The sequence below is a fragment of the Arvicanthis niloticus genome, chromosome 19, assembly GCF_011762505.2.
Source record: "Arvicanthis niloticus isolate mArvNil1 chromosome 19, mArvNil1.pat.X, whole genome shotgun sequence".
Lineage (NCBI taxonomy): Eukaryota > Metazoa > Chordata > Mammalia > Rodentia > Muridae > Arvicanthis > Arvicanthis niloticus.
The window spans coordinates 26,432,079-26,447,283 of NC_047676.1; the positions used below are offsets into that span (position 1 = coordinate 26,432,079).

Here is a 15,205-nt window from a genome sequence, read left to right on the forward strand (position 1 = left end):
CACACTGCAGAACTTACCATGGAAGAAACATGGTATTAAATATTATTTCTACCATCTTGTTCATGGCTTTAAATAAAAAAGGAAAATACAGAAATCATTTTTTAAGTTTGATTTTTTTATTTTTCCACATAAGTGAAATTTCCAAAATAGTAAATAAGTATTTACTACTATTAAATAACTCTCACAGACAAACTAAAACTGGAGGAACATTAAATGTGGGCTAGAAACACATAGTGATGATCTGTGCTTCTTCTGAATGCTTGGAGACAGAAGAGGAATTGGTAGGAATGCATCTTCTTACATCTTTCCCATAGTGAATATACTCCACTTGGAGAAAACTGGAAAATAGAGTCTGACCTGAAAGAAGATGTCTCTGGGTCCATGAAAAGACCACCCAGAGAAACTGCCCATCACATCCTTGTCTACAACAAAGTGTTGAGATAAGAAAGAAAATCAGCCTTACTAAGACATTGTTATCTAATATGTCATCTTACTGAACTCTTTTTGCAACACACACACACACACACACACACACACACAAAGGGGGGGTAGGAATGAGGGGGGGATGATGATAGGGAGAGGAGTTGATCCACTGGCATGCTTAGTCTAGGGTCATTATCACCTCTAATAAACAGGTGCTCAAACAGAGGCCATGTGACAGCCTGGGTAAACTCTCTACAATGGTCTGCTTGTCTTTGATGAGATTGATGGTGTCTGCTAGTGGTAAGTAGAACAACACTCAGTAGAGGCCTGATGCTCACGATATATGTGAGGAGCTTCCTGAGGAAACAGTAAGTTTTAAAATGCATCTTCTTTTGCCTAACTTGAGAGCGGTGGCATGCTGGTGTCTGGCTCAGATACAGTTCTGTGTTTAACATGAATCCCAGGGTGAGGATGAACTTCAGAAAAAAATCAATGTTCCTAAAAGCTTGTCTGCCCTAGATCTAGAGCTCTAGTCTTCATTATTTCAAAAGTGTGACACTCTCCTAATACATAGCGAGACTTTGCAACTACCTTACTAGAAGCCAGGAGGAAGGGAGGGTCACAAATGCATATTGCTTTCTTGTTCTTACTTTTAGGGTCATGGGTTAGAGTGGTCTTCAGCCATAGAAGGATTTTAGCCTGGATATGAAAATTTCAGAGCATCTAACTACTCTCCCCTTTCTCCCCTTCCAAACCAACCTGAGGCTTCCTGGGGAACAACAGTATAAGGTGACAATATCCAGTCTCCTTGGAAACCTTGGATCTAAGACAGTCTCACTCCCTCTCACCCCCTTTGGAATGTTTTTCTTTGTGATTCTCTTATCTACTTGCAATCCCTTCTCCAGGCCATTATTCCCTTAATTTGGATTAATGTTATGGCTGGCAGCACTGAGTTAATCTGCAGCAAACACCTCTACGTTTTCAGAGACATAGGCTTGCTAAGATGTTGATCTCCTTGTAATATTTTACCCATTCAAAGTCATACAGCTGTCTCTTTTCTCCCGTGTCAAAGCAAACACAGTGAACTTTGTGATATAGCATTCAGGCAACTTTAAGCCTTAAAACAATGTGATTTCTTCCTAAAAGTATCTCTTCCCCCTCCACCCTTTAATAGGCACATGACTTATTCCTCCGCTACTATATCCTTTCTCCTTATGCCTGTACAATGGACGTGCTTAGAGGGCTCCCGTCATTCAAATCTTCAGCATATACACTGTTGTGGAATTGGGCAGACAGCAACAGCATGAGCTGTGGGTATTGTCGATCTCTAATATACATTTCACTTCCAACCAATAAATGGGTGACAGAAACGAGTGAGACATAACGGTGAAACCTAAGTGTATGACTGTTAGTAGGTGGGGTCTGGTGAGGGAGCTGGTGGGCTCTGAGCTGCCAGATACACATATCATTACAGGAAGATGCTATGAATCTACCATTCTATGCCAAGAATCTACCATTCTAAACATATTGATGCTGGTATCAAGAGTTTATATTATAGATCCGGGACTTCCTTTGTCCCTTTTCTGTTTTCTAAACTTCAGAATGTTACTTTTATTTTCCATGTTTTTATGCAAATGAAATTATAAGTGGGGAGGTACTGATCAGAGAAAACTCAGTTAATTTAAATATTGTGTTCTGAGTTTTAATAATGTTTATTATACGTAACAAATCTACTAAGCTTGTATATTGAGTATGTGTGTGTTTGTATGTAATTAAATATTCATTCTATGACACCTGCTCTAATTCAAAACCTTAAGATTCAAATCTAAGAACATGGTGATTATGAGTAAATAAAGAGGCAGGAGTCAAAGTCAGTCTTGTGGGCATTGAGTTAAGTGACTCATTTAACCATATGAAAGTCTCGGGTGCTCAGCAATGGTGGTCCGTCATTCCCAGCAACAAGGCAAAGACGGCCAGTATGAGCAAGGCCAGAACTTAAGTACGGTGGCTGCAGCTAGAAATAGAAGTAGAGAGAAGCTAAAGAAGGAGAGAGAAACAATCCAGAATGGCGATTTTAAGAAGTCAAGGATACTAAGCAGTGTTAGGAAAGAGAGCTGAGTTTGAAGACAAAGTAGATAAGGAACCCAACATCGAGGAACTTAAGCAGTAGAAACACATCAAGGCTGAGGAAGCTGGACTTCATAGGGTCTAAGTCAATGAGAATTGGCCACGAGACTGGGGAGATGGTTTAGCAGTTAAGAGTGCATACTGCCTTTCAAGAAGGCCTGAGTTTGGTTCCCTGAAACCCTCCTCTAGCCTCTTTGGGCATGGCAGTCAAACCTAAACACACACACACACAACCAAAAGCTAAAAATAAATCCTTTTTTTTAAAAACTAGGCTGTACATTTTTATGGTGAATATTAGTCTGGAACACCTTTGCGGGGGTGGGGGGTGGGGGGTGGGGGGTGGGACCAGCTTAATGATCCGTCAACTTCTTTTTGAAGCAGAAATTCTGTCTGCAGGTCACATGCCAGAGTGGTATTCTTTCCCTGATTTCTTACTGATATAAAGCAGAGGGGACAGCTGAGAGAGTCACTGTTCACTATTCTTCAACACATGCTCAATTGTTTCTTGGGTAATAAGTAAATGAATGAACAAGTCAGGCAATTTTACTATCCGGATGTAGTATCAGATACTTCGCCTCAGGTTCTTCTAATTCCAGATACTTCTCATCACAGTAATCATAGTGCTACCTCAACACGTTAATGCTTTCCCTTTTTCATGAACAATGGAAAATGAAGGTACTATGAGGTGTTATAAAAAGAGGGACCTTATGTACCCCAAGTCTGGCATGAAGTTGAGGTCAAGATGGTATCATCGGGTACATGGCATCGCATCTACTGGATAAGATTTCTTTCCACAGAGAAGGACAGGAATTTAGTTGTTGGTGCGTCATCCCAAGGAGGCAACAGATATGGACACTTTTTCTCAGAGATTATGCAACTTCAGCACAAAGATATCTCCACACATAGTCAGCCCTAAGGATATCAGAACTACAAAGAGAAAAAATATCATTCAGGTTCAGTAGGGACTTCAGAAGTTGAGGTTTGGGGGATGGCTTCCCGGAGGTGATTAGGAATAAGAACCCAACCTCATTTCTTGCCTCCTGAACCATTTTAATTCTGCATCATCCTTTCTCTTTCTTTAACAACAGGCAAAAGAATTTGGCCAATATTTCACGCCTCCACAGCTGAAGGTAGTAGCAGCAACTACTTCCCCAGGGAGGAAGAAGAGTGGGGAGGAAGGATTGGGTCTGACCATCATAAACATTTTAATTGGAGGCTATGTTTTAATTGAAATACTTTTAAAATAATTCTTGTAAGAAGAACTGTGAGTAAAAGAAAAACACTGATGTGACCAATACTAAAAAATAGTAGTTCTCTTTCAAAACAATTAAGTCAAAATAAAGCAATCAGGCTTAAAAAAAAAAAAAAAAAAAAAAACCTACCAACTTAAAACAGCCAATTGGTCGATGTTTTTTATTAGCAAAAGAGTTTGGAATCAATCTTAAGGAAAAAAAAAATTCATTTTACCTAACTTCTATGAGCACTTACCAAATACACACTCCAGATAGAGATTGTGGTCATCTGGAGTTGAGCCAGGTAGATACAAAACCCAAAAGATAATTTTGCTCCTAGTTAACAATTACATTACGTTAAAAGAATAAAAACATAAGGCAAGATGTGGCAGCAGCACAGGATAGCTGGAGAATAAATTCAGAGAACTGTCTAATAAATATGGCTTCCTCTCTAACTTTGAACTTCACACGAATCCCCTATACCAATTCAAAGTAAATGGGTTTTGGTATTCTTCTGTAGCATGCCTCTACTTCATCTGCGTGATAGGCAGATGTTCCCTCCCACCCCATGTCAAACTTCATTAATCATGTAGCAAAGATGGGATCTCTGCTGGACTTTTTAGCATCCTAAGGTTTATGGACATGGACTGAATGTTGCAGTCTAGAGTGAAACTCAGTGCACGTCCCCAGTGCATAAGGAGGGGCAGGATGAGAGGTCCATGAGAAACCTGTAGGTACGGGCAGTGGAAAGCTGCCACCAATTCAGGAGTGCCAAAGACCACCCAAGCATTGAAGCCCTAGGGAAGGGGGGATGCCCTGGGGGAGAAAGCACCCTCTCAGAGGTGAAGGGAAGGGAAGATGGGGTGAAGAACTCTGGAAGGTGGATCAGGAGTAGGGCAACATTTGTCTTTATCCTGTTCCTCTTATGATGCATGTTCTCAAGGAGGATGCCCTCCTAAGGACCACACTGTTACCTGTACCCCTGAGCAGCCAGCCTCCAGCCATTTTGGATCAGTGTGACACTTTCTTTTTTTTTTTCTTATCAACAGTTGTTTCTATAACTACCAATGGGAGTTGATTGCCTGAATTTTTACAAGTTATTTTTAAAACAAGAAAATTAATCTTTATTTTGGTTCTCCAACATCCCTCGATACTCCAGTTCCTTGAGGTTGTCTCTTACCGGATCCTTCCTTCTGTCGAAACAGCTTCTTCACAGTCTGGCAGGCAGAGCCGTCTCCAAGACACACGCCGCAGCGATCCTCGGTGGCATTGGAATCAATCTCATAGTCACAGCCAACCCTCTGCAGGAAGACAAGGCTGGGATGAATGACACAGCTAGGAGATGTCATACCTGCCTCTATCTGTGACTTCTCCTTTCCCACTTCATTATTCATACATCTGAGTGCTTGTTTCCTTGTCTTGCTGATAGGCACAGGGATAACCAAAGCACCCTCCTACTGGTACAAGAAATAAAATCATTCCTCCTCAGCCATGGGGGCATTAGCTTCAGGACAATCAAGATTTTTCCGATACTCTGATGCCTTAGACAAAGGGCATAATGTTTGAATATAACCTATGCACACCTTATATTCTTTACATCATCTCTAGGATAATTATAATACCCAGAGGCCACATCGGCCAAAAAATCGGGTAGGCTGCTTCTGTAACTCCTCTCCCCATCCCCCCACCCCGCCCCAGATGCAATCCCCCAGTCTCATCTTTAGGGCTGCAACATAATACCATCTATAGGCTTTAATCACCCCTGCTCACATTCCCTGTAGATCCCCCAGACCATTCCCTCCTAACCTCCCTCTCCCCACTTGTTGCTGTATCCCTTTCCTCTCTGATCCCAAAGCTGTTTTCCAACCTTCCTTTCCTGAACTCATCCCAGTATCCCAGCTTCCAACACCGGCAGAGATTCCCTGTAAACACACCAGCTGAACGGGCCGGAAAAACAGGCAACATACAGCCATCATATTCTCTGAAAATCCATAGAGGAACAGAGACCAAAGAACAAAACACCCATGCAACAAAGCCAAATCCAGAAGCCAGCATCTAGACCTATAGTCAGCCCCAACCCAGATACCCAAGCCACCTTCAAGATTTTTGACCCAGAATTGATCCTGACTAAAAGAAATGCAGGAACAAAAATGGAGCAGAGACTGAAGGAATGGCCGACCAGTGACTGGCCAAACTTGGAATCCATCCCGTGGACGGGCACCAAACCCTGACACTATTACTGATGTCCTGTTGTGCTTGCACACAGGAGCCTAGCATGGCTGTCCTCTGAGAGTCTCTACCAGCAGCTGACAGAGACAGATGCAGATACTTAACAGCAAACCATTGGACTGAGGTTGGGGACCCCTATGGAAGAGTTAGGGAAAGAACTTGAGGAAGGCAACCCCATAGGAAGACCAGCAGTATCAACTAACCTGGACACCTGGAAGCTCCCAAAAACTAAGCCAGCAACCAAAGAGCATACTTAGGCTGGTCTAAACCTCCGCCCTCACTCCCACCCCACATATGCAGCAGAGGACTGCCCCCTTGTCTGGCCTCAGTGGGAGAGGATGTGCCTAATCCTGCAGAGAATTGATGTCCTAGGGAAGGGGGGATGCCCTGAGGGAAGGAAGCACCCTCTCAGAGGTGAAGGGAAGGGAAGATGGGGTGAAGAACTCTGGAAGGGGGACCAGGAGCAGGGCAACTTTGGGATGTAAATTAATTAATTAATTAATTAACTCCCCTCCCACACACACCCAGTTAACAACAGCCAGGGCAATCTGTCTCTGCTTGAGCCCAGTGATCCTACCACAGCAGGCTGTGACTAGTCAAACATTTGAAACACAAGAAAAAGACTTTAAAACAGCTTTGGTGACTATGATAGAGGTCTTTAAAAAGGGAATGAATGAACACCTTAAAGAAATCCAGGAAAACAGAAACAGACAGTGTAAGAATAAATCAAACTGTTCAAGACCTGACATTGGAAATAGAATCAAGAAGGAAAACACAAACTGAGGAAATTCTGGAAATGAAAATTTTGAAAATTTGAACAGAAACTACAGAGGTGAGCTTGACCTACACAATACAAGAGGTGGTAGAAAGAATCTCAGGCATTGAAGGTACAATAGAAGGAATGGGTACATTGGTCAAAAAATGTTATATCTAAAAAATTCCCGACACAAAACATCCAGGAAATCTGGGACACTAAGGAAAGACAAAACCCAATATTAATAATAATAGAGGAAAGAGGAGACTCCTATCAAAGGCCCAGCAAATGTTTTCAGTAAAATCATAGAAGAAAAATTTTCTAACCTACAGAAGATGCCTATAAAAGTACTAGACGCATACAGAACATCAAATAACTGTCCTCTCACTACATACTAATCAAAACACTAAATATGCAGAAGAAAGAAAGAATATTATAAGTTCAAGGGGGGAAAGCAAGTAACATATAAAGGCAGGCCTATTAGAGTTACACCTGATGCTGGCAAGGATGTAGAGCAAGTAGAACACACTTCCAGTGATGTACAAACTTGTACAGCCACTATGGAAATCAATATGGTAGTTCCTCAGAAGGATGGGAATCAACCTGCCTCAAGCTGTACTACTCAGGGCATCTATCCAAAGCATGCTCCTTTCTACTGTAAGGACACTTGCTCAGTCATGTTCATTGGAGCTTTACTCATAAAAGCCAGAAACCGGAAACAACCTAGATAACCCTCAATAGAAAAAAAAAATGGAAAAGAAAATGTGGTGCATTCACACAATGGAGTATTACTCGGCCGTTAAAAACTGTGACAGCATAAAATTTGCAGGTAAATGGATGGAGTTAGAAAAAAAAAAATCATCCTGAATGAGGTAACCCAGACCCAGAAAGATAAATCTGGTATGAACTCACTTATAAGGGAAGATTAGATGTTAAATAAATGCTAATCATGCCATAATCCATAAACCCACAGAAGGTAATGATAAGGTTCTAGGAGGAAAGCAAGTATCTCCCTAAGATGGGGAAATAGAATTGACTCTATGGGCTGACAGGGTGGGTGAGGATCTGCTACAAGACACATTCTGAGTCTCTCCACCGAGCTTGGGAGGGTTAATGAGCCATTCCTCTGTTTGATTGCCCCGATTTTGTTCCTGCACTCGGATGCAGTTCATTCTGGGTTCTGCACAGTGAGCCTTTTGAATCATCTTTCCTTTGCTTCTCATTTACTTTCTTTTCATCCTCAGGATAGAAACAGGGTATGAAGAAATCTGAGAATTTCGGTAGCACCCAACCCCCAAATCATGCCATTAAGTTTGAAAATTGATGAAACATGTGAACTTCAAATAAGCCTCTCTGTTTCAAGCTTTCTCTCATAAGTGTGAGGAACACTATCCCATACTCCTTAATTTTCTTTCATGTTGGGTATAAGGATTGTGCCTAGGTAGGCTACTTTTCATCTCACAGGTGGTTTTCTTTCTAATGTTAAAATCCACCTCAGATCTACCGGGAGGTTTGAGGCTTTATACCCTTGGCCAGCTAAGCCTTGAGAAAACTCACTGACATCAAATCCTCAAGTTAACCACCTCTTGTTGGTGCAAAGACTATTTGCAACTTGACTTAGCTGAGGAACAAAAAATCACTAAGAGATTTTCAGAAAATCAAAACTTAATTATACAAGTCGCAATGGCTAGCAGAGTGTTTGAGATAGTTGTTTGCAGTAGCTAGAAATAAAATGCCAACTCTCATACAAATGATATGCTTTTGCCAACCTTGTGCAATCTCTTTCATAAGCTGAACTTTATAAAGCATATTCCCAGTGACCTTCATTCTTTCACCAATTTGGAGTGATTCAGGAAAACATATACTGAGACATGTTAATTTTATTTTATTTTTAAAAATTTCAAACAGCAGAAATACTTCTAATGTGAATAATAAAGTAAGACGAGCCAAAAATTAAACACAAATGCCTCATAGAAAGTCCATATCTTTCTAGTTGAGTGGGTGGTCATGTTTCTCCATCAATACTGTTGGTACTTAGTCTAGGCTCCACCCCACAGTTACTTGGCAACAGCCAGGTATGCCTAACTCACTATAAAAGGGGTTGCTTGCCCACTCCTCACTCTTTTGCTCTCTTGCTCCTGCTCCTGCTCTTTGCCCTCTCTCTCCCCATTCCCCTCCCCCATCTCACCATATGGTCATGGCTAGCCTCTCTCTACTCCTCTTCTCTCTCTCTTCTCTCTTCTCTCTCTCTTCTCTTCTCTTCTCTCCTCTTCTCTCTCTCTCTTCTCTCTTCTCTCTCTCTCTCTTCTCTCCTCTCCTCTCCTCTTCTCTCTCTCTCTCTCTCCCCCCCCTCAATTCCCTACTCTCCTACTACCCTCTCAACTCCCCTCACCATGTCCTGAAAAACTCTATTCTATACTATACCATCCTGTGGCTGGTCCCTTGGGGGGGGGGGGAAGGGATGCATCAGCATAGGCCCTCCCTTTCCCCACATCTTACTGAACTTTCACCAAACATATGCCTGGCTTTCCCCTTATCTTTTTATAAAGCACAACAAATACCAGCTTATATAACTAGAGGACAAGAGTTGTAGTCAAGAGACATGCATATTTTCTTAGTATATTATGTGATGCCATGGCATGGCATAGGGCATTAAGTAGATTCTTGAGGAAACCTTACTCTTTTAGTTAGCTTCAGATGTCTGTCTACTCAACCCAGACCAGAGTTATCTGACGGAGTATCACTTTGGGGACTCTTCCCATCAGATGGACTTCGAGGCATATCTGTGGGACATTTTCTTGATTGTTAATTGGTGTAGGGAGGCCCAGGCCAGTGAAAGGAGAGTTATCTCTTGTGCTACTGGAGGGTGTAGAAAAATGTTAGCTAAGTGTGAGATTCAGGTAGCCAGCCTGCTTCTGCCTTGAGTTCTGATTTGGCTTCCTTTGGTGATGGATTGTAACCTCTAGGCTGAAATAAATCTTTTCCTCTCCAAGTTCTGTTTAGTCATGATGTTTATCACAGCAACAGAAGCAGACGGGAACTCCCCCCAACCCCCCAGCCCCTCACAATTTGCTTCTCCTGTAAGCTAAAAATTGAAGGTAATCTCTGTCTAACATGAGCGCAGTTCTGCTTGCTGCATATAAGGCAAAAGGGGGCTCTGAAGAGAAAGAGATAAAGTGTGATGGCATGTGTTTTGCCAACAGGGTCCACTGTTGTATGGCCTTTTTTTTGCCAGCAGTGGAATCAGAGGTGGCTATGTAGCCACTAGCAAATGTGCGTAGTGACTTCATGATGGCCTTTCTCTGATAAGATCAGGGGGGAATGGATATTCACCTTGGTGGGCAGTGTCCTTTAGAAAACAACCAGAACCACCCGAATCTCTCTCTCTATCAAGCCTTGAGCAAATGCATTATCCTGATTATCAAACGGGGAGAACAAGTTCCTAATTCGCCAGGTGTTTAGCCCTCCATATGCTAGCAACTAATAGTAATTCACCCCTTTTCTTTTTCTTCATAATACTATTTTATTATATGATAAAATAATATGATTATTTTGCTTTGCATAATTTTGAATAATCAATAACTTAAATACCAACTGGTAGGGCAACCTAAGCCACCATCTATGCCATCCTTCTTTATCAAAGTCCTTGGGAAAATGTAGACATCAGAAAGATGCTTATTCTAAGATGGTTTTGTTCCCAGCCAATGAAAATGCATGTAGGCGAATGAAAATGAAGGGAGGCGGAGTTACACTTAGTGGAGGAGAAGAGACGATACTTCACTTAATGAAAGTGACAACAGCATAAAGCTTTCCTCGCCTTAAGTTCTCAGCGTTTATTCTTGCTGAAGATTAAATAATGTCCCTCCACACACACACATGTTGCAGTCTTTATCTCTGGTCTTTATCTCTGGTCACTGTGAATGTGGCCTTATGGGAGAGAGAGGACCATTACAAGTATATTAGAAGGGAAAGTAGTCATTCAATATTATGCTGGCTCTAAACACAAAATCTGGTGTCTTAGTGAAGTGTTGCAGACACCAACATAGGGAGTGAAGACAGTTCTAATGAAGGCGGAAATAGAAAGCTGAATGAGGGAGCTACAAGCTAGAACTGACAGGGACTGTCAGTAATCGTCAGAAGTTATGGATGCCAAAGGAAAGAGTCTGCACTAGAGCCTTCAGAGAGAACATGGCGATATCTACACTTTATTTCAGATTTCTAGCTTCTATAATCCCGAGGCAATATAGTTCTTTGTCATAAGTCACCGAGTTTACAGGAAACAGTTTATGACAGCTTGACTATATCGTATTATTTTCCCGTTTTAGTTGTAGAACATAGTTCAAAGAGGCTAAGTAGTTTCCCCAGTCATAGTTGAAGCTCTTCTGCCGTCTTTCACCTTAGCTCTTCGATAGCTCACCATTGCTGTAACTGTAGAGTCAAAACCTTATGGTGGGATCCATGCCCCTCACCTCCCATTGCTGCCCCTCCTGGCTCACTGTGCTATCTGACTCTTCTACACCACACACTGCCTCTTCCACTCTCTCCCAAGGTTAATTTACACTTTCTCTCAGGGGAAACCTCTAGGGGACCGGCCCCTCCACTGTCAGTGAGAAAGGCCTGCCTTGAGGATGCTGACAGGTTGAAAGTGTCCAGAAAAAATCTTTCTGGCTCTTTGCCAGATTCTGCAGCCTCGTTCTTACCACCTGCTCAAGAATGACTTTGCTCCCAGAGCTTGAATTCGAACTTCTTGGTGGCAGAGCTACATTTTGAAACAGTGACTTGGTGTTTTCGGCTCTATTTTGGATTGGTTTACCACGCCCCTCCCCCACCCCTCATTGTATGAAGGTGAACTTTTTCAATTGGTAACTGCTGTGCCCCATGCTGTGTTGTGCGGTGCCCTCAGGATTTTGGTACTGTCATGTTTATGTCCCATCGCCAGTTTTCTGTATGTAAATAAATGGCTTGGGTTTTTTTTTTTTTTTTTTTTTTTTTTTCCACCTGCCCAAATGGTGATTCTGAGAGATTATCATATTAAAAAAAGCAGGTTGCTTTTTAAGAAACTGGGTAGGTAATAAGGAGGGCCCATGGGAGGAAACAAATAGTCATCAGATGTGGATGGGATGGAGAGAGGGAACTGTTTGGAAAGGCAGTGAGGAGGGGAATGGGGATGGTGATCAGGTGTGGGGAGAGGGAAGGATGGAAGCGGGCTGGTAGTGAGAAAGCAAATCAGTGGGAGACATCTCTGGGACTAGCTGGAGACCTGGGATGGGGGAGTCTATGGGAGTCACCCTCGCTGAGATTCCTTACAGGGACTAAAGTGGCTGCCTCCTGTAGCCAGGCAGGACTTCCCATGGAAGGAGAGAGACATCAACCCACCCACAAAACCTTCAACGAAACATTCGTCCTACCTACAAGATGTGTAAAATAAAGAGCGAGATGAAGGGAACAGCCAACCCATGACTGGCTCAACCTGAGACCTCTCCCATTTGAGAGAGCTAATCCCTGACACTAACAAAACTCTGTTATGCTTGCAGACAGAAACCTGGCATAACTGTCTCCTGCGTGGCTTCACCTAGCAGCAAATGAAAACAGATGCAGAGACCAATAGCCAAACATTAGGTGGAGGGAGCTTGAGGAGTCTTGTGGAAGAGTGGGGGACAGGATTGAGCAAACTGGAGGGGACAAGGATACCACAGGAAGACCTACAGAGTTGACTGACCTGGGCCCATGGGGGCTCACAGATACTAAACAGCCAACCAAAGAGCATGCAGGGGCTGGACCTAGCGCCCCTCCTCCCCTATCCACATTTGTAGCAGCTGTGCAGCTTGGTCTTCACTTGGTCCTCTAACAATTGGAGGCAGAGGGAGTGGGACTGGACTGTCTCTGACTCTGTTGAGTGCCATTGGATCCCCTTCCTCTTCCTGGACTGCCTGGTTAGGCCTCAGTGGGAGAGGAGGTGCTTGGATGTGCTTGGTCCTGATGGGACTGGATGTCCTGGAGTAGAATGGTACCTAAAGTAGGGAAGATGGAAAGAGTGGCTTCCCCTTCTCTGAGGAGAAGGGAAGGACTTAATGGGATTTGTGGGGATGGACTGAGGAGAGGAGGAAGTGCGGCTTTGACTGTGATGTAATGTGAATTAAAAAAATAAATTATAATAAATAAAATAAGAATAAAAATAAACATAGCAAGCTGCTGTGGTAAAGGTCAAGCAGCCCTAGGTGGCATAGGGCCACCCGAAGAAGAGATGGATCAGGACATTTCCTGCTGCTGATTGGTTCAGACTGGAATGTGGCTTTTTGCATAATAAACAGCTGACAGCCTGAGCTGTCAGGCAGGAAGTACAGGATTGGACCTTCCAGGCAAGTAGAGACTGAGCAGATTCAGAGAGATGCAGGAGGCCGAAGGGAGACCTGAGGTAGCTCGAAGCAGGCAGTGAGAAGCACGTGGAGAGATGAGATGGAGGAGAAGTCAGGATAAGTTGAGATAGCTAGCTGAGAGACTGCCCCAGCAAAAGGCCACCAGCTTTAAACCTCAAGTGGGATTTGAGAAAGCCCCACAATAGCTATAGAAGAATCAAGAGCTTACATTTTGTATTTGAACTTTTAGTTAATTCAGAGACTATAATAACAATAGACTAAGGAGACTAATAACACTTTAAAATATCCTACAACATAGATCTTTGGAGGATAAATTGTATCTAGTCTATTGTGTGTATTTTATTTGACCTAAGCTTTTGACCTTAGTGTGGATCTACAGAAAGTATGCAGTTATCAAAAAGCCTTGAACTCATCAAAAAGCCTTAACTGACATTTAGGAAGAAAAAGCCAACTGACAGAAATTGGCTTATTCTATTATGTTAATTTAGTTGATTTCTGTAGAGACAACCAACACTCCTCATATTTTGCTCAAAACATTGGTTTTCATATGCAAAATAAAATGGTATTTTTATACATGCAAAATTACTCAGGTCTAAAAGTCAGATTTAGCATTACCTTTCTGGTGACCACAGTTCCCACTTCTGGCTGCATATGCTAATGAAGGTGGGAGCTTTTAACATATCAGTGTCTCTATCACAGGCTTCTGAATTAAGAGATTTGATATAAAGCCCAGAAATCAGTAATTTTTAAAAGCTGCCCAAATGTAAAATGCTTCCAAAATGTAGCCAGGACATCACGCCCTCTCCTGAGTCACTCTTGTTGACAATGAAGGAACTCTGTAGAAAAATCATTGTTCCAAACAGTGTTTTCAAATGTAAAGTTTGTGACATAGTCTAGGCTGCCTTTTCCTATAATGCCTCCTTCAGCTGGGCTCTTCAGGTTGTCACTGCTCGGTGTGTAAAGTGATATCATTGTGATCATCAGGACATCAATGAATTAAATATCAGCTGCAAAACGTTATTCAGATTAAATTTGGCTTTAATGAGCGCTGAGGGGTCTGATCTCCTTTTGTGTCTGATCATTTATTAATAAAAAAAAACCCGATTATTATAACCAACCCGATTCAAGTAAATGCCATAAAAGTATAAATGTAGAACGTTTGACTTCATAAATTAAAAAAAAAAACTATCATTTTGTAAAGTTGTAGATTAAGGAAACATACCCAATACCTTACATATGCCATTAATACAGACATTTCTGCTGTTGCCACCTTCAAAGCATGGGGTGCCATCAATGACGGCATCCAGCATTTTCTCAGAAAACTGTTCATCTATGGGTCTGCAGTACAGCTCACAAGGATGTGCTGAAGTGAGAAAACAAATAGATCTCTTTGAGTTAACGCTGTAGTTTAGCCCCTTCCCCCAGATTCCCATGGACTCCTGACCTACGAGTACCATTTACAAACCCCTCTTTGCCTTTCTGAGATACATGATAAAATGTAGAACTTTTTGATCCTCTTTTTGTCATTAAACTTTTATAATTGACTACATTTGTGAGGTTGGTTGAAAATACTATATGCCTTCTGCTGTAAATGAGGAGACCTTTCAATCTGACACTGAACTGTGCACCTAAAAACAACAAAGCCTAGAACACATAGTATTAACCTATCAAATTGACAATAATAGGTGACTCAGGATCCAAGCAAGCATGAAGCTTGCTGTCTGTAGCCAGTAAGCTGACTTCTAGGGGGAAGACAGTCCCTTGTCATAGCACTAACATCACCACCACCATCTTAACACATCCTCTAATGAGTAGACCTATTTTCCCCAACTCCAAGAAGTGCTTAGATACAAATGGACAACTACATAGAAGCACATAGACGCGAGGACTATGAGAATTGCCAAATTGGAACTCAATCTGATGAGCACAGGAGGCCTATCCTTCTACCTTGGGTCCCACTTCGAAGTTCATCCTGAGGTTCAGGATTTCGTTGCCTTAAGAATGAAGGCACGAATGTGTAATGAAATACGTCCACCTATATCTGCATACATGATAGTCAGAAA

General features: G+C 42.2%; 1 protein-coding gene across 1 annotated transcript in view; it reads right to left on the reverse strand.

The window, feature by feature from the left end:
* The window catches only part of Adamts12 (ADAM metallopeptidase with thrombospondin type 1 motif 12), a 268,248-nt gene that overhangs the window by 63,900 nt on the left and 189,143 nt on the right, over positions 1–15,205 (reverse strand). The window contains exons 13-14 of the mRNA XM_034523235.2: positions 14,372–14,505; positions 4,963–5,083 (exon numbers count right to left, since the gene is read on the reverse strand). Coding sequence (XP_034379126.1) covers positions 4,963–5,083; positions 14,372–14,505 — 255 coding nt within the window. The remainder of the gene's footprint in view (positions 1–4,962; positions 5,084–14,371; positions 14,506–15,205) is intronic.